The sequence below is a fragment of the Tamandua tetradactyla genome, chromosome 12, assembly GCF_023851605.1.
Source record: "Tamandua tetradactyla isolate mTamTet1 chromosome 12, mTamTet1.pri, whole genome shotgun sequence".
Classification (NCBI taxonomy): domain Eukaryota; kingdom Metazoa; phylum Chordata; class Mammalia; order Pilosa; family Myrmecophagidae; genus Tamandua; species Tamandua tetradactyla.
In genome coordinates, this window is record NC_135338.1 from 74706336 (window position 1) to 74725290 (window position 18955).

Consider the following 18955-nt stretch of genomic DNA (forward strand, 5'->3'; position numbering starts at 1 on the left):
CTAGGAATTGTATGTGCTCAAATGATTATTCTTTTCCAGGCTTCTGAGATAGGCTGTAAAGTAATACCATTTAATAGTATGTTATGAAATTGTCTTTGAATATCAGATGTCTTTTTGTTTATGGTCTCCATTAATAAAAGAAATCAACTTGCTCATTTGCAGTTACTAGATTTGGAAATAACCTACTGTGAGGATATTTAAAATGATTGTTGATATAGTTTTTCAAATAATTTTTTTCATGAGTTTATGGTAGGTTCTTGGAATAGAATTGTTCTCCTTACTGTGGTACATTTTTTTCAACTGAATTATTTTTTATGTTGTCATTTCTGAGAAATTCCCCTTGTGTTGATGGTGTCAGACTTACTAGTAAGCAAAAAGACAGTACTTGGCTAACACTATGTAAATAGAAAAATATTATTTTACATTTATATCAAATGACTTTGGAGAAAAATACATTTCCCTGTAAGAAAATCTCCTTGATGAAGAGAAATGCTTTGAATGGTTATACCGGCGAACAAGAGAATATGATCTTATAGTTAATTAAAAATGTGCTGTCTTTTTCTGACTGAGATTCCAAATGAGGATTAAAAAAAAATTCTTTTCATGTGCTGGAAGCTGCTGGATTGTGTTAAAGTTAAAGCAATGAATTATCCTTTAGAAGATAATATTCGATTATTTGAGTGGCTTGGTGTAAACATCTTTATTACAACCAAAGTCATAGGTTTGAACCTGAATCTACCTTGTTCTTTCTTTGTAGGGAAAAAAGTAATTGATGTTGCTGCAGGTTCCACACATTGCCTTGCTTTGACCGAGGATAGTGAGGTCCACAGCTGGGGCAGCAATGATCAGTGCCAGCATTTTGACACCTTGCGGGTGACCAAGCCAGAACCTGCTGCACTGCCAGGGTTGGATACAAAGCACATAATTGGAATTGCCTGTGGGCCTTCCCAGGTACTGAGAATACAACTTGGTTTGATATTTTTTTGAAAGTTTGATTTCTAGTTGTTCTTTGTTAGTATATAGAAATAGGATTGATTTTGTATGTTGACTTTATATCTTGCCGTCATACAAAACTGAACTTAAACTCACTTGTTAGTTCTAGGAATTTCATCGTGATTTCTGTGGTGTATTACTCATAGATAGTCATGTTGTTTGTGAATAGAGGCAGTTTTTTTAAAACTTTTTGTATTGTATAATATAACATATATATGTATTTAACATATATAAAGCAAAGAAAGAAAAAAAGCAATAGTTTTCAAAGCACTGTTCAACAAGTAGTTACAAGACAGATCCCAGAGTTTGTTATGGGCTACCATACCATCCTCTCAGATCTTCCTTATAGCTGCTTCAGAACATAGGAGGCTAGAAGGAATAAATACTTTTTTTATCATCACAATCAACTTTTTTTTCTTTTTTGTGAAAATAACATATATGAAAAAGCAGTAAATTTCAGAGCACAGCACAACAGTGAGTTGTAGAACATTTCAGGGTTTGGTATGCATTGCAATTTCACAATTGTAGGTTTTTACTTCTAGCTGCTCTAAGATACTGGGAACTAAAAGACATACCAATTTAATGATTCTGCAATGATGTTCATTTGTTAAACCCTACCTTCTCTGTATAATGCCACTACCAACTTTGATCTTTCTGTCTCACTCTTTAGGGGTATTTGGGCTATGGCCATTCTAACTTTTTATGTTGGAAGGGGCTGTCAATAATATGGGATAGGGAGGTTGAACTAGCTGATGTTCTGGAAAGGCTGGGTCCTCTAGGTTTCAAGACTTACCCATCTAGAGGTTGTAGGTTTCTGGAAAGCTACCCTAGTGCATAGAACTTTTGAAGAATCTTATATATGGCCCTAGGTGTTCTTTTTTTTTTTATTTTTTCATGAGCAAACACCAGGAATTGAACCCGGGTTACCAGCATGGCAGGCAAGAACTCTGCCACTGAGCCACTGGTACCTGCCCCTGGGTGTTCTTTAGGATTGGCTGAGATGGTTTTGTTTGGGGTATGGGAGGTTATGACAGGTAGCAGTGTTTAACTGAAGTGCACATAAGAGTGAATTCCAGAGCAGCCTCTTGACTCTATTTGAACTCTCCCAGCCACTAATACTTTATTAGTTACACTTCTTTTCCCCCTTGTTGTCCAGATGGAATTGTTGATCCCATGGTGCCAGGACCAGACTCATCCCTGGATGTCATGTCCCATGTAGGGGGGAGGGAAAAGATTTCACTTACAAAGTTGGGTTTAAAGAGAATGAGACCACATCTGAGCAACAAAAGTGGTCCTCCAGAAGTAACTTTTAGGCATACCTCTAGGTAGGTTAAGCTTCTCCGTTACCTATGTAAATTTCACGGGAGTAAGCCTCAAGATCAAGGGCTTGGCCTATTGATTTGGGTGACCCTAATGTTTAACACAGTATCAGAAGATTCCCCGATGATAAAGTTGAATAGTTCCATATTTTTTCTTCCATCCCTCAAGGAATTTTACCAATACTTTTTGATTATGTGCTTAATGAATTCTAGGATGTATCCAGGCATTACATTAAACTCTACAGGATTAAAGGACTCATTCTTATTCTGGGCTCCCTGTGTTTCACTTGTTCAGTGAGCTGTCCAGACAGGTTGAGTGCTACAGAAAATCTAGGTTCTGGACAAAATAAACCTTTCTTCCTTTGGTCTCAAAGAGTAGGTGAGGTTCTAAAATATAGGCAATGTCTTCCTTACCCCTGTGTTCTGAATTATCTTAATTCTGACCTGATTGGCTTCATTCTTATCTCTAAATACCAGGTTATAGGTATGTAAAACAGCCTCTGGAAATCCAGAAATAATAATTACCACTCCAGACTGAAGGCATCTGCTAAGAGCTTACAATCTAGGCCCCTGTTTTCTTACAAGAATTTTCTAAGGGAGACCATACAGTAATCGTTCTTTCGTTTCTGGCTTATTTTGCCTCACCAAATATCCCACAGGTTCATTTACATTGTTGCATTCCTCACGACTTCGTTCCTTTTTGTAGCAGCACAATATTCCATCATATGTATACACTATTGTTGGCCTATCTATTTCTCAGTCATTGCATCCCTTCAGCCACCTGCATTCATTAGATATCATGTATAATGTCCAAAGTCCACAGTTCACCAACACTTTCAATTTTAGATAATTTCATTGTCCCCAAGAGAAAGATAGCCAATAAACACACCCTCACCAGAAAGAAAATCTAAATTTCCCCTTAACTCTTGTCCCTTCCTCCATTATTTACCCCTGCTGTTGCTATGGTAATGCTGATGTTTTTCTGTTAAACATAGCCGATAGCATGCAATAGCAGTTTCCTCCCTGTACTCTGGATTTAAATACTTTTTGTAATTATAACTCTGAATGTAGTTCTTGCAAGAATTTACTTATATTTCTAGTGTTAATCAGTGGTACCCATAGGTCTATACAACCCCTTTTAATCTTGTTCTCCTTCAATATGATAATGTTATTTATAGATCCACTAAAGAACCGCCTTCACTTCTGTTTATTCCCTTACATTTGAGTTCAACCTCATTAGCTAATCATTCACCCAGCTCTAGCTTCTATGTTTATCTGAGTTCCCTATATTCTGTATTGTAAGCCTCTGATTTTACCTTTACCGTGAAAGTGGAGTCATACAGTATCTATACTTTTGTGTCTGGCTTATTTTCATTCAGCGTTATGTCCTCAAGGCTCATCCATCTTGTCATGCGCTTCAGGATGTCATTTCGTCTTACTGTGGCATAATATTCCATTGTATATACATACCACATTTTTTAATATACTCGTCTGCTCATTGGCAATTTGGATTGTTTCCATCTTTTGGCAATTGTGAGTAATGCTGCTATGAATATCAGCATGCAAATGTCTGTTGGTGTCACTGGTTTCAAGCTTTTCTGAGTATACACCAAATAGTGCTATTGGTGGGTAATCGGGCAACTCAATATTTAGTTTCCTAAGGAACTGCCAAACTGTCTTCCATTGTGGCTGTACCATTATATATTTCCATCAACTGTGCACAAGTGTCTCAGTTTCTCCATATCTTCTCTAATATTTGTAGTTTCCTGTTTGTTTAATAGCAGCCATTCTTATGTGAGGTGGTATCTCGTAGTCTTGATCTACATTTCACTTACAGCTAATGAGTATCTCTTCATGTATTTTTTTATGCTTTGCGGCAGGGTCATATTTCATTATTTTTCCTTGTGAGTCTCCCATTATTGCAGCACCATTTGTTCATTATTTTGTTTGTTTGCTTTTGTTTGTTTTTGCTTGTTTGTTTGTCTTTTGGGAAGTGCATGGACTGGGAATCAAATCCAGTTCTCCTGTTTGGCAGGCGAGAATTCTACCACTGAAGTACTCTGGCAACCCCCGTCTTCATGTGCTTTTGAGTCATCTGTATTTGCTCTTCAGAAAAATGCCTGTTCGTATCTTTAGTTCATTTTATAATTGGGTTGTTTGCTATTTTGTAGCTGAGTTGTATAATTTTTTTTATGTATACAGAATATCAAACCTTTGTCCAATGTGTGATTTCCAAATATTTTTTCCCATTGAATTGGCTGCCTCTTCACCTTTTTGATAGTCTTTTGAGGTTCAGAAACATTTGATTTTGGAGAGTTCCTATTTATCTGTTTTTTTTCTTTTGTTGCTTATGCTTTGGGTGTAAAATTTAGGAAGCTACCTCTTATTTCTAGGTCTTCAAGACGTTTCCCTATTTTTTCTTCTAGTAGTTTTTTGGTACCTGATCTTATATTTAGTCCTTTGATCCACTTTGAATTAATTTTTGTAAGGTAAGGGTCTTCTTTCATTCTTTTGGCTGTTGATATCCAGTTCTCCCATACCCATTTATTGAAATGATTATTTTGTCCCAGTTCAGTGGATTTTGGGGCTTTGTCCAAAATCAGTTGACCATAGATTTATTTGTCTATTTCTGTGCTCTCAATTCAACTCCATTGGTCAATACTTCTGTCTTTGTGCCAGTATCATGCTGTTTTGACCACTGTGGCTTTATAATAAATTTTAAAGTCAGGAAATGTTAATCCTCCCTCTTCCTTCTTCTTTTTTAGGATGCTTTTAGCTATTTGGGGTCTCTTTTCCTTCTAGATGAATTGTTAACTAGCTTTTCCAAGTCTTCAAAGTAGATTTTTGGAAGTTTGATTGGTACTGCATTGAATCTATAGATCAATTTGGTAGAATTGACATCTTCACTATATTTAACCTTCCTATCCATGAGCAGGAAATATCTTTCAAGTATTTAGATCTTTGATTTCTTTTAGCAATGTTGTGTAGTTTTCTGTGTACATGTCCATTATGCCCCTAGTGAAGTGCATTCCTTGATTGTTTTAGTTGTTATCTTGAATGAAATTTTTTCCTTAACTGACTCTTCAGTTAGGTCATTGCTTGTGTATAGAAATATTACTGATTTTTGCACATTCATTTTATATTCTGCCACCTTGTTGAATTTTTTTTCTAGCTCAAGTAACTTTGTTGTAGATTTGTAAGTATTTTCCAAATATGGTATCATGTCATCTGCAAATAATGAAAATTTTACTTCTTCCTTTCCAACTTGGATGGCTTTTCTTTCTTTGTCCTGCCTGATTGCTCTTGTTAGAACTTCTAGTACAATGTTGAATAATAGTGGTGACAGAGGGCATCCTTGTCTCGTTCCTGATCTTAGGGGGAAAGCTTTTAGTCTCTCTCCATTGAGTACAATGCTGGCCATCAGTTTTTCATATATACCCTTTTTCATACTGAGGAAGTTACCTTTGATTTGTTTCTTTTGAAGTTTTTTTATCAGCTATAAAAGGATGTTGAATTTTGTGGAATACTTTTTCAGCATCAACTGGATAATCGTGATTTTTCCCTTTCGATTTATGTGCTGTATTATATTGATTGATTTTCTTGTGTTAAAGCAGCCTTGCATTCCTGGTGTAAACCCCACTTGGTTGTATTGTATAGTTCTTTTAATATGTTGTTGGGTTTGATTTGCTAGCATTTTCTTGAGAATTTTTGTATTTGTGTTCATTAGGGAGGTTAGCCTGTAGTTTTCCTTTCTTTATAGCATCTTCTCTAGATTTTGGTATTAAAATGATATTAGCTTCATAAAATGAGTTAGGTAGTGTTCCTTTTTCCTCAATTTTTTTGAAAAGTTTGAGCAGGATTGGTCTTAGTTCTTTTTGGAATTTGATAAAATTCCTCTGTGAAGCCCTCTGGCTCTGGGCTTTTCTTTGTAGGAGGATTTTTGAAGACCGTTTGAGTCTCTTTACTTTTGATTGCTTTGCTTAGATCTTCTATTTTTTCCTGAGTCAGTGTAGCTTGTTTGTGTGTTTCTAGAAATTTGTCCATTTCATCTAAATTGTCTACTTTGTTGGCATATAGTTGTTCATAGTATCCTCTTACGATTTCTTTTATTTCTTCAGGGTCTGTGGTAACACACCCCTTCTCATTTCTGATTTTATTTGCATCCTGTCTCTTTTTTTTGTCAGTCTTGTTAGTGGCCCATCGATTTCATTGATTTTCTCAAAGAACAAGCTTTTGGTTTAATTGATTCTTTCTATTGTTCTTTTGTTCTCCCATTCAACTCTGCTTTAATCTTTGTTATTTCTCTTCTTCTCTTTGCTTTGGTGTTAATTTCTTGTTCTTTCTCAAGTTCCTCCAGGTGATCAATTAAGTCTTCGATTTTTGCTCTTTCTTGTTTTTTTAATATAGGCATTTAGAGCAATAAATTTCCCTCTCAGCACAGCCTTTGCCCCATTCCATAAGTTCTGATATGTTGCATTTTCATTTTCATTCATCTCCAGATAGCTACTGATTTCTGTAGCAATTTCTTCTGTGACGCTCTGGTTGTTTAAGAGTGTGTTATTTCATCTCCATATATTTGTGAAAGTTCTCGTTCTTTTGGTGGTTATTGATATCCACTTTTATTCCATAGTAATCAGGGAAAGTGCTTTGACTAATTTCAGTGTTTTTAAATTTATGAAAACCTGTTTTGTGTCCCAGCATATGACCATTCCTGGAAAAATGAACCATGAGCACTAGAGAACAATGTGTCTTGGCTTTTTTTGAATGTAATGACCTGTGTCTGTTAGGTCTAATTCATTTATCGAGTTGTTAACTTCTCTGTTTCCTTGTTGTAATTTTCTTTCTGGTGGTTAAGAGGGGAATGGTATATTGAAGTCTCCTCCTGTTACTCTTGAAATGTCTGGTCTGTCGTTCCCTTCATTTTTGCCATTGTCTGTCTCATGTACTTTTGAGCTCTTTGATTGGGAGCATAAACATTTATGACTATTTCTTCTTAGTGAATTGTCCATTTTATTAATATATAGTGTCCTTCTTTGTCGCTTATGATGTCTTTATATTTAAACTCTATTTTATCCTGTATTAGTTTAGCTATTCCTGTTTTCTTTTGGTTACAACTTTCGTGGAACATCTTTGTCCATCCTTTCACTTTGATTCTGTTTGTATCCTGTGTCTATGATGAATCTCTTGTCAGCAATATATACCTGGATTATATTTCTTAATCCATTCAGTCAATCTGTATCTTTTAATTGGTAAGTTTATTAACATTCAAATTTATTCATGAAAAGGCATTTCTTGAATCCGCCACCTTATCTTAAGGATTTTATTTGTCACCTCTGTATATTTTTTCTCTTTCTTTTTCCTTCAAGTTATTCTTACTGGTACTCTTCAATTCTATGCCCTCCTCCATACCTCCCTCTTCTGTCTTTTTTTTCAACTGGCAGAACTCTCTTTAGTATTTCTTGTAGCGCAGATCTCTAATTGACAGATTCTTCCAGACTTTGTGAAAATTTTATTCTCTTGACTGGGTACAGAATTACTGTATGGAAGTCTTTCTCTTTCAGTATCTTAAATATGTCATATCCCTGCCTCCTTGCCTCCATAGTGCCAGTTGAGTAGTCTGAATTCAGTCTTATATATATGGTTAACTTTGTATGTAGTAGATTGTTTTTTTCTTGCTGGTTCCAGGATTTTCAACTTCTCTTCAACATTTGACAGACTGATTAATGTGTGTGTTGGGGAAGGTCCCTTTGGATTTATTCTAGTTGGAGTTCATTTGGTTTCTTTGACTTGCATATTTATGTCCTTTATGAGGGTTGGGAAGTTTTCCACCATATGTTCTCAACTAATTTTCCTAACCCTTTACTCTTCTCTTCTCCTTCTGGGACATCAATGATTCCTATATTTGTGCTCTTTGTTTTATCCATCATTTCCATGAGATCCAATCCCAGTTTTTCCGTCTTTTTTGCCATTTGCTGTTTTGAGTGTTCGGAATCAGTTGTCATGTTTTCTAGTTCATTTCTTTCTTCTGCCTCTTCAAATCTGCTGTTGTGTGTCTCTTGTATATTTTTTATTTGTTGTACATAATCTCTAATCTCTGTGATTTTTCTTTTTCCCTTTATTCTTTCAGTTTCTTCTTTATGCTCTTCTAGTGTCTTCTTGACCTTCTTTATATCATTAACCATCCCATTTATTTTATTTAGTAGAGTTATATGAATATCTTTGATTAGTTGTTCCAAAATCTGTCTTCTCTGGTGTTTTAATTTGGTTGTCTATTAAATTAATAGACATGGGGCGGGCCGCGGTGGCTCAGCGGGCAGGAGTGCTTGCCTGCCGTGCCGGAGGACCCCGGTTCGATTCCCGGCCCCAGCCCATGTAAAGAACAAACAAACAAACAAAATATAATAAAACAAGAAAATGTTTAAAAATGTTTCCCTTTCTTCCTTTCATCCTTCCTTCCTTCTCTGTCTTTCCTTCCCTTCCTCCCTCTCTCTTTAAAAAAAAAAAAAAAAAAAAAAAAAAAAAATTAATAGACATGTCTGCATCATGATATGTTTAGTGATCTTCTGCTATCTTCATTGCATATAAATATCTTGATTGGTTTACTTTGGAAGTTGATTTTCTTCGGTATTCTAAAGCCTTGTATTTTGGGGAAGGATGTGGAGCAGGATGTGCAGCACACCACGGTGTGGTGATGCCTTGCAGCCCCAGTATATATGCAGGTTGGAGATGCTATGCTGGTGCCTGTGAGTGTGGGTGCAGTACTGCGTGGGTGCAGTGCCTGGGAGATGTGGCTATGCAGGTGCATGGGTCTGGGTATTGGGGCCTGGTATATGCTGGTCTAGGGCATGTAGCCATTTGTGCTTATGCACAGAGCTCAGGGTAGTGGGTCGGCATTGTGCCTGCATGTGCTGGTGGTGGATGTGGCCTGGCTGCGCAGGTTAGCTCTTGTCTAGAGCTGGGGGTCGTGACTGGGAGCCGTGTACAGGTGTAGATCTGTGAGTGCCGTAAAGTGATGTACACATGTGCAGAGTTCAGGGTGGACGGGGTAGGGTTGTATGGGTTGGGGGCAGGTGTAGCCTTGGTATGGAGGTAAGCTTCACAGCCTTTATGCATTGGTGACCACCTGCAGGGGCAGGGCCTGGGATGTATGGTTTGGGAGGGGCAGGGTGAAATTGCACTTTCGCGGGAGAGGTGGGTTGAACTGGGGCGGGTAGGTTTGTGGGGCGGGTACGTGCATTAGGGGTTGGCGGGTAGGAGCATTTGGAACGCAGGAAAGGTGGTCCTGTGACGTTGTTCAGGTGCATGGAGTATAAGGTGAGTTCCGGGTCAGGGATCTACGCTGATGAGGGTAGCATGTTCAAGGAATGCAGCTTGGTTTACTTCATAGTCCTTGTCTTCCCATCTGTACGCTCTTGAGAGTTCTGGGCTTCCATGTTAGGCTGTTGGTGGCAGCTGGATGGTCTCCAGTTCTCTGCTTCTCCGTTCCTCAGCTTTTGCAACAAGGACCTATGTGGTGCAAAGACTCTCCAGGGCACTTACATCCTGGATCGCTGTCTTAGTTGCCCTCTGGTCCCTTGGAGCAGGGTCATCTTCCCAGAACTCCGAGCTCTAGGTGTTCTTTAGTGTTAATGGCACTCATTTTGGATGGGGTTTGACAGACCTTGGTAATTAGCGATATCTAGCTAAAACTTGTGTATAAATAGCCTCCAGAATAGCCTCTCAACTCTGTTTGAACACTGTTAGCTACTGATACCTTACTTTATTACATTTCTTTTCCTGCTTTTGGTCAGGAAGGCATTGTCAGTTCCACAGTGTCAGGGTCAGGCTTGTCCCTGCAGGTCATGTCCTGTGTTGGCAGGGAGACTTTCACCCGTGGATGTCATGTCCCACTTAGAAGGAAGAGTATAGATTTTTTTTTTGCATTGGCAGGCATTGGGAATCGGACCCAGGTTTCCATCATGGCAGGTGAGAACTCTGCCTGCTGAGCCACTGTGGCCCACCCATGAGTATAGGTTTTACTTGGAGAGTTTGAGAGAGAGATGCCACCTCTGAACAACAAAAGAGGTTTTCTGGAAGTGACTTTTAGGCATATCTGTAGGTAGGCTTAGCTTCTTGACTGCAGAGATAAGCTTCACAAGAGCAAGCTTCAAGATCTAGGGCTTGACCTATAGATTTAGAAGTTCCTAATATTTGAGACAGTATCAAGGGTTTCCCTGGTGGTAAAGGTTAACAGTTCCATATTTTTCCTCCCATTCCTGAAGGGACTTTGTCAATACTTTTTAATTAACTGCCCAACATACTCTGAGACGCATCTGAGTATTACCTTAAGCTGTATAGAACTACAAGTGCTCATTCCCATTCTGGGCTCCATGTTTTTTGTTTGTTTAAATGTGCTATCCAGACAGGTTAAGTTAGATTATGTACAACAAAAAAATGTAGGTTCTGGACCAAATAAACCTTTCTTCTGGTCTCAAACAGTAGGTGAACTTCTAAAATATGGACAATGTCATCCTTACTGCTGTATTCTGATTTCATCCCAGTCTCAACCCCATTGGGTTTGTTCCTTTCTCCTCTTTAACCTACTTTTATAATCATATTTAAACGATGGCTTCTTATAGATGCCATATAGTTAGGTTTTTTTAATCCATTTTGATAACTGTCTTTTTATTTGTGTGTTTAGATCATAGAAATTCAATGTATGCTTCACATCAATACAATTATTTTAGTTTTCTTAAAAAAGACAAGCTTATCACTTTTTCCAGTATGAAAGTAATCACTCAGTGACCATGCTTGGTAATTTAGTGTCTGTTTAGGTAGGAGAGTGGTGGACAGATAGATAGTCTATGCATATATCAACAGTACCAAGACATCAAGTGGGGGAAATATATTTTTACCCAAACATTATTTTGTGTGCCCTTTTGTAAGTTCTTTTTAGTCATTCTTATTATACGTATGTGTACCTGCTTATTATATTGGATAAAAGAAATAGGCTGAAAAAAATAAAGAAATTGGATTTGTGTCTACCATTTTATTATTTGTTTTCCGTTTGCTTTGTGTTTTTGTTCCTTTGTTCTTAACTGTCTTCTTTTAGTATGTGAATATGTTTTAGTATTCCATATTAATTTATTAGTTGCGTTGTTCCCTACTTCTTTGCATAGTTTTTTAGCAGGTGCACTAAGGATTATAGTATATATAATTAACCTTTCACTCTTTGTTCAGAGTTAATATTGTACAGCTTCAAGTGGATTGTGAACCTCAGTGCTATCCATTAATGTAGATCAATCCTTTTGAGAGTGAAAAATCTGAAGAACCTTTTACTTATTTAGATGTGGCAGATTGAGATGGGGGCTAATGAGTGGGGGAAATTTTGAAAGCAAGTAGAATGTGAGCTAGATAGTCATGAAAGTACATATACATTTGGGAAATTTAGATGATTAATAATTAATAATTTAAGACTCCCTTCTCATTCATAATAGTCTCCTATCCTTTGAGTTATGATCACCGCTGAATTCGTAGATTTGTTTCAGAATTTTGTATTTCTTCTGTAGAGTTTTGCTTGGTCATCCTGTTCTGAGTGGTCCATTGGCCTCCGTGTCCCTTTTGTGGTGGACATCTGCTCAATGACTTTTGAGCAATTGGATCTCCTACTGCGGCAAGTGAGTGAGGGAATGGATGGCACCACTGACTGGCCCCCACCTCAAGAGAAAGAGTGCATGGCTGTGGCGACACTGAATCTTCTGCGGCTTCAGGTAGTAATGAATTTCCTTCCTTTCTCTCCTTTTATAAGTGTCTTCAGTATTCAAAAGAATGTTTATGTGTTTTGAAGGATGTGGGTTTTAGTCTACGTGAACTGCTAATGACATTTTAAAATAAAATTATGATGGAGTGATGTGTATGTGTGTGTGTTTATGTGTCTTGTGTGTCTTAAATCAGTCAGTATTTTGTTATGTTTACCCTGCAAATCATTTCCTGAGTGCAGGCAGTAGTATGTGTTGATTATGTTATTTTGCCATCATCAACTTTTTGGCATTCATCAGAGAAATTTAATCTTGAATTTAGTTTTGTCTACTGAGAAAAAACTGGGTGACACAATAGAAATTGAAAGAGAGAGTAGGTTGATGTGTTAGCCAATCTCTCCTCTAGATGTGGAAGTTCTATTCACTATTAATTCCCTGCAGAAATAAGTTAATTCAGTCACAATTAATTTTATGTCCTTCTCGCTTGTAGAACCCCTGTTAAATTTATGTTGAACTTTCTTATTTTATCTTCCATGTGCTATAACTCACTTGATATTTTAAAATCTCATTATCATTTTTACTGCTCTTTATCTTTGTATACTGTCTTCTGGTTGATTTTCTCAGCTCACTTTTACTAACAAAATCTTCCTTTAGCTGAATGTTGATTTTGTCCATTTATTTAACAAATACTTATATGACCCCACACTATTACAAATGGTTTACCAGTATCGACTCATTAAATTCATGTAAGAGCCCTATGAGAGTGATAACCTCATGTTCAGTATACAGATCAAGAAACATTTCTAAGGTCATGTACCCCGTACATGTTGAGGCAGGATTCGAACTGAAATCTGTGATCTCTTCATACTCAATTTTGAATTTTTTATTCCCATGGTCATTTTTTTCTCATTTCTAGAATATATATTTGAATCTTTTCATTTTGCTTATTATATTCTCGTCTTCTGGGTTCTCTACTCCTTCTTTAATCTCTTAAAGTTTTATGGTTTCATTCCATTTTTTTTATGTTGCTACTTTTTATTCAGTTTGCAGTTGTCCTTCATGATAGCTTGTGACCTAGTTGGCTTACCATATTTGATTGTGAAAACATCCTTAGGGGAGGGGCTCTTTAGATTGTCCCTTTGCCCTTGACTGTGGGGTATCCCCACAAGGGAGCTTTGCATTTCCTGTCAAGAGTGTTTGTGGGTTTTATAGGTCCTAGATGAGTTTTGATTTTTGTTTCTTGACTTGTGATCTCTATACATAAATAGGAATATATCTTGGATTTCACGTCATCTATTCACAGAGTAGGCTGGGTCTCTGATTTCTTATTGGCTCTTTTTTTACCCAAGTGTTGGACAAATAATCCATCTTGTGCCATTTCCTAAACTGGTAGGTAGTGTGTTGCTATTTCTGATTGACCGGTATGTTGGCAATCTTTAATGGCTTCCAGCTTTCAGCAGGACCCAAAACATAGATTCAGTGTTTTGGAAGCTGCACCCATATCCACACTCAGAAGGTTCGTCTGTAGCCCAAAAGCTTTGGTTTGCTTTTAAGGCCCTAGAACCTCTTGGCTTCTCCATGTTTGGCAGTGTGGGCTCTAGTGCTTTGCCCTTGAGGATTTTTCTTGCATAATCTAGATCGACTATATAAATTTTGAAGTATTTTGCTTAAATTATATCCATTCTCTGTCTGGGTTAGGTGTGGATTGCTGGGGGATGGAGTGGAGGTGGCTATTTCTTTATCATTTTTGTATTCTCTCTTGATCTTGTGTATTTTCTTGTGCATAGTTTCAAGTTGGGTTAAAATAGTTTCTCTTATAAAATAACTACCATGGATTCTCAACTACTATGGATAAATTTTTTTGGTCTAGTTTAAAAGATAAAGAAATATATATATATATATATATGTGTGTGTGTGTGTGTGTGTGTGTTCAGAAATGTTTTCTTATTAAGTATTTCCTCAAATATTTTTTATTTAAATAATACTTAAAGTTATTAAAGATATTTTGAAATCCGTTTACTTTTAGGAATTCTGAGTGAAATTGTTTTTCTCCTTTCAGTTGCATGCTGCCATTAGCCACCAGGTTGATCCAGAATTCCTCGGTTTAGGTCTGGGCAGTGTTCTCCTGAACAGTTTGAAGCAGACTGTGGTGACTCTGGCCAGCAGTGTGGGTGTCCTGAGCACTGTACAGTCTGCTGCACAGGCAGTGCTGCAGAGTGGGTGGTCAGTGCTGCTGCCCACTGCTGAGGAACGGGCACGAGCACTCTCTGCCCTCCTGCCCTGCTCAGGTGGGTTTGAGAGAGGAGCGGCGGATGGTGGGCATGGTGCTTGGAGAGTATGGCATTCAGTTCAAACTGTCAAGAAACACTTTTCTGTTTTCAGTTTCAGGCAATGAAGTGAACATAAGTCCAGGTCGTCGATTCATGATTGATCTTCTGGTGGGCAGCTTGATGGCTGATGGAGGGTTAGAGTCAGCATTGAATGCAGCCATCACTGCGGAAATCCAGGTATGGCCCGAGAAGCATGCATGAATTGTCTGAGGCTGCTTCACTTTGCAATGAGAGGAGGTTTAAGTGGCCATACTAATATGTATAAAGAAATAACAATCTATTATCAGGATTAATTAAAAAGACTAAAACACAAAATCTTTAGTGGCATCCAACTGTTTTCTTTAATGAATTCTCTTAATATTAACTTACTAATTAAAAAAATTTTTGAGGTATTTTTAAGTATGATAAAATTTACCCACTTACATGTCTGTTTCAGTGAGTTTGGCAAATATCGCATACAATTATATAGATCATTTCCATTGTCCCAGAAAGTTCCCATGTGCCCATTTGCTGTTGTGCTTAGTAACATTCCCCTGCCACCCTAAGCTCTAGATTAATTTTACCTGTTCTAGAATTTCATATAAACGGAATCATACCAAATGTACTGTTATGTGTCTGCTTTCTTTTCCTTCAGATGTTTTTTAGATTCATTCATGTTATTGAGTGTATTGTTACTTTGTTTTTATTGCCGAGGAGTTATAGCACAATTTGTTTTTACGTTCTTTTATTAATGGACACTTGGATTATTTCCGGTTTTTAACTGTATAAAACTGCTATTATCATTCTGGATTCAAGTCTTTAAGTGAACTTGTGTTTTTCTCCTGGATAAATCTTAGGAGTTGAATTTGTTGGATCCTAGGTTGAGTGTATGTTTATACCATTTTTCAGAGTGGCTGCACCATTTTACATTTGAACCAGCCATATGTAATATCCTAACCAACAAATGGTCTTGTCAGTCTTTTCAATTTTAGCCATTCTACTGGTTGTGTGATAGTATCTCATTGTGATTTTTGATTTGCATTTTTATGTACTTATTGACCATTCATATAGTTTGTTGATTTTACTTTTGGTTAGGATAGTTTTGTTTTTAAAATTTACAGTGATAAAATGAAGTAAAATAAATGTTTTCAAGGTGTCTTTGAGAATGTAAATGCTTGCTTAAATTGAAAAAGTTATAAATCATATATAATAATAATAGTACCTATGATTCTGTGCTTACTTTATTTTTTAACCTTGTCAATGATGATAAGTGAGAAAAGTAGGTTCAAAATTCCCCTTTTACAGATGAGAATATGAGTGCAAGAGAAGTTCAGTGATTGCTGAGGCTTCACGCCTAGTGAACAGCAAGCTTTCTGACTCCTTGTCCTATGTGGCTCCATGTAAAAGCATCGTACCTCAGCTTGGTAGAGAAATAGGGAGAAGCAGCTCAGATGTAGGTCAGACAACAATCGTGATATGATCCAGGTGATATCTCTGAACATTGTTTTTAGGACTTGCCAGTTTAGTAACCAAAGGTTTATTTTGTGTCTGCTGAAGAGAAATTGCAGAGGAGATAGAGAAGTAAAACTGTGATTTCTTATACTAGTAAGTTTGTGAGCGCTAATGAAGGAACAATAATTAAAATGCCTAAAAAAATATCCAAAAGTCTTTTATTTTAAAACAGGAGTATTATGTAGGGAAAATAGTACATGTTCATGAACAGCATTTAGAAGCTGCAGAAAGATACAAATAAAAAAGAAAGAGCACTATAATCTCATCATCTAGGAATAAACATTGTTGATATTCTTGGTATATGGTCTTCCAAACTTTTAAAATGCAAATGTGTTCTAACAGTGATATTGATTATGATGTCAGAATTAGTCTCAGTTGTATCTGTATTTTTGTATCTATTTCACTCTGCAGGTTGTCATGTCTTCCTTTGTTGAATATTCTGCTACATCCATTTTGTTCTGTCACTTTAGGGAATATGTCATATGGAGAGGGAGTCCTTTTATTTATTTTTTCCTTTTCATCAAAAAGGAAAATGATGGTTTATCATTTAGGTTTTGGATAGTTATTATAACTATTTAAATAATTCTTTGAATACTTTTTTAGGTATATGTCATTAAGTACAGGAATGATTATTAGGAAAAAGTTCTAGAATTGGAATTGCTTTGTCAAAAGCATGCATGTTTTTAAGGTTTCTGATACATGTAGCCTTCTTCTCCTTAAGAAAATTTGTAACAGGTCCTTTCCCACCACTGAGTTCATGAGAATCTTTGCTTCCAAACACTATAGGACTGGGGAATACTGTCAGTATTTAGACTTTTCTGGCTTTTGCTGTTAGAAAAAAGGTCTAGAAAGAAGGAAATTTGTTTACTTTCTCCCAAGAAATTCATTTATAAGTACTGTAGGTCTTCAGGAACATTGATTGCATTTGACTGGCAAAAGATATGTCCTTTTTTTAAAAAGTTTATTAGGCTATAATTCACATACCATAAAATTCAGTATTTACAACTGTAAAACTCAGCATGTTTTAGTATATTGAGTTGTGCAATTACTACCACTGTTCCGGTTTGCTAGCTGCTGGAATGCAGTACAACAGAAATAGAACAGCTTTTAAAAGGGAGAATTTATTAAGTTGCAGGTTCACAGTTTTAAGGCCATGAAACTGTTCCAACTAAGGCAAAACTATAGACATGTCCAGGGAAAGATACCCTGGTACAAGAAGGCTGATGACATTCAGGGTTTCTCTCTCAGCTGGAAAGGCATATGGTGAACATGGTGGAGTTAGCTAGCTTTCTCTCCTGCCTTCTTGTTTTATGAAGCTCCCCCAAGGGTGTTTTCCTTCTTCATCTCCAAAAGTCTTTGGCTATGGGGACTCTGTAGCTTTTTCCAAAATGGTACCATCTTAAAGGGTTCCAGTAAACAACCCTACTTTGAATGGGTGGAGACATTCATGGATAATTTAAAAACTCCCACCCAACAACCGAATGGGGATTAAAGGACTTGACTTTTCTGGGGTCCATATATCCTTTCAAACCAGCACAACCGCTGTGTACTTTCAGAACATTTTCACGCTAAAAAGAAACCTATAACATTAAGGGTCACTCCCCCCTCACCTCAGCTGTTGACAACCACTAGTCTAACTTTCTGTCTCTACAGATTTCCCTATATGGATATTTCATATAAGTGGATTCATACAATATGTGGCCTTTTGTGACTGTCTTTTTCATTTAGTGTCGTATTTTTAAGGCTCATTCATATTCCAGGATGTATCAGTACTTCATTTCCTTTTATTGCTGAGTGATATTCCTTTGTATGGATATACCATATTTTGTTTACCCATTGATCAGCTGGAAGACATTTGGATTGTTTCAACTGTTAAGCTAGCATCACTTATGCTGCCATGAACTTTATGAACCAAATATTGATATTTTTTTCTTTTTTTGCCTTATTACAGTGGTTAAAACCTTAGTACAATGTTAAATAAAAGTGCTGAGAGTGGATGTTCTTTACTTGTTACTAATCTTAAGGGGAGAGCTTTTTGTCCTTTATCATTAAGCATCATCTTAGCTGTGACTTTTTCGTGGTTGCCCTTTTTCGGGTTGAAGAATGTATCCCTTTAGTCATTTCATGAGGCCTTTTATAATGAAAAGGTATTGAATTTTGTCAAATGCTTTTTTCCCCCCACATCTATTGAAATGGTCTAATGGTGTTTGTCCTTTGTTTTCTGTTAATACAGTGATTAGTACATTGATGCTGAGCCTATCTTTCATTCTTGTTATAAATCTCACCTGGTCTTTGTGTATTATTCTTTTTCTCTGTTGCTGGATTTGGTTTGCTAGTGTTTTGTTGTGCAGTCTTTGTGTTTATATTTATTAGAGATATTGGCTTGTTGCTTTCTTTTCTAGTGATGTTTTACTCTGGTTTGGGTATCAGGGTAACTAGAAAAAGAAATAAAAAGTTTGTGCAGTTTTCTCTAAATTTTGGTGCTGTATCCAGGAGAACTTTTCTCAGTTTTGGTACCATTCTCCAACTTCTGACTCTGTGGGCCTTGAATGTCATTTCACCCTTCGATCTTACCAGTCTTTCCTTTAACATCTTCATCATTGATTTGTATGCTTTAAACCTCTAGTTGCAATTAATGCAAATAATCAGAATTAATAATGAAAGAAGGAACACTGCCATTGACCTTAAGAAATAAAGGTTTATAAGGAAATACTATAAACAATTGTGTGCCAACAAATTAGATTACCTAGATGAAATGGACAAATTCTTAGACACAAACTACCAAAATTGACTCAAGAAGAAGTAGAAAATCTGAAAAGACCTATAATAAGTAGAGGATGAATTGGTAATCCAAAAACTTCCCATAGAGGAAAGCCCAGGATCAGATGGTTTCAGTGGTGAATTTTATTGAGCAATTAAAGAATTGACACCAATCCTTCACAAACCCTTCCAAAAAGTAGGAGAGGGAACTGTCCAAACTTTCAGTGAGGCTAGTATTACCCTAATAGCAAAACCAAAAAAAGATATCACTGAAAAAGAAGGCTATAAACCAAAATCTGCTCCACAAAATACTGGCAAACCAAAT

General features: G+C 36.8%; 1 protein-coding gene across 4 annotated transcripts in view; it reads left to right on the top strand.

The window, feature by feature from the left end:
- The window catches only part of HERC2 (HECT and RLD domain containing E3 ubiquitin protein ligase 2), a 277180-nt gene that overhangs the window by 97054 nt on the left and 161171 nt on the right, over positions 1-18955 (top strand). For all 4 annotated transcript variants that reach the window (XM_077123972.1, XM_077123973.1, XM_077123974.1 and 1 more), the window contains exons 16-19: positions 758-951; positions 11861-12061; positions 14109-14337; positions 14432-14556. In XM_077123972.1, the coding sequence (XP_076980087.1) occupies positions 758-951; positions 11861-12061; positions 14109-14337; positions 14432-14556 (749 nt within the window). The remainder of the gene's footprint in view (positions 1-757; positions 952-11860; positions 12062-14108; positions 14338-14431; positions 14557-18955) is intronic.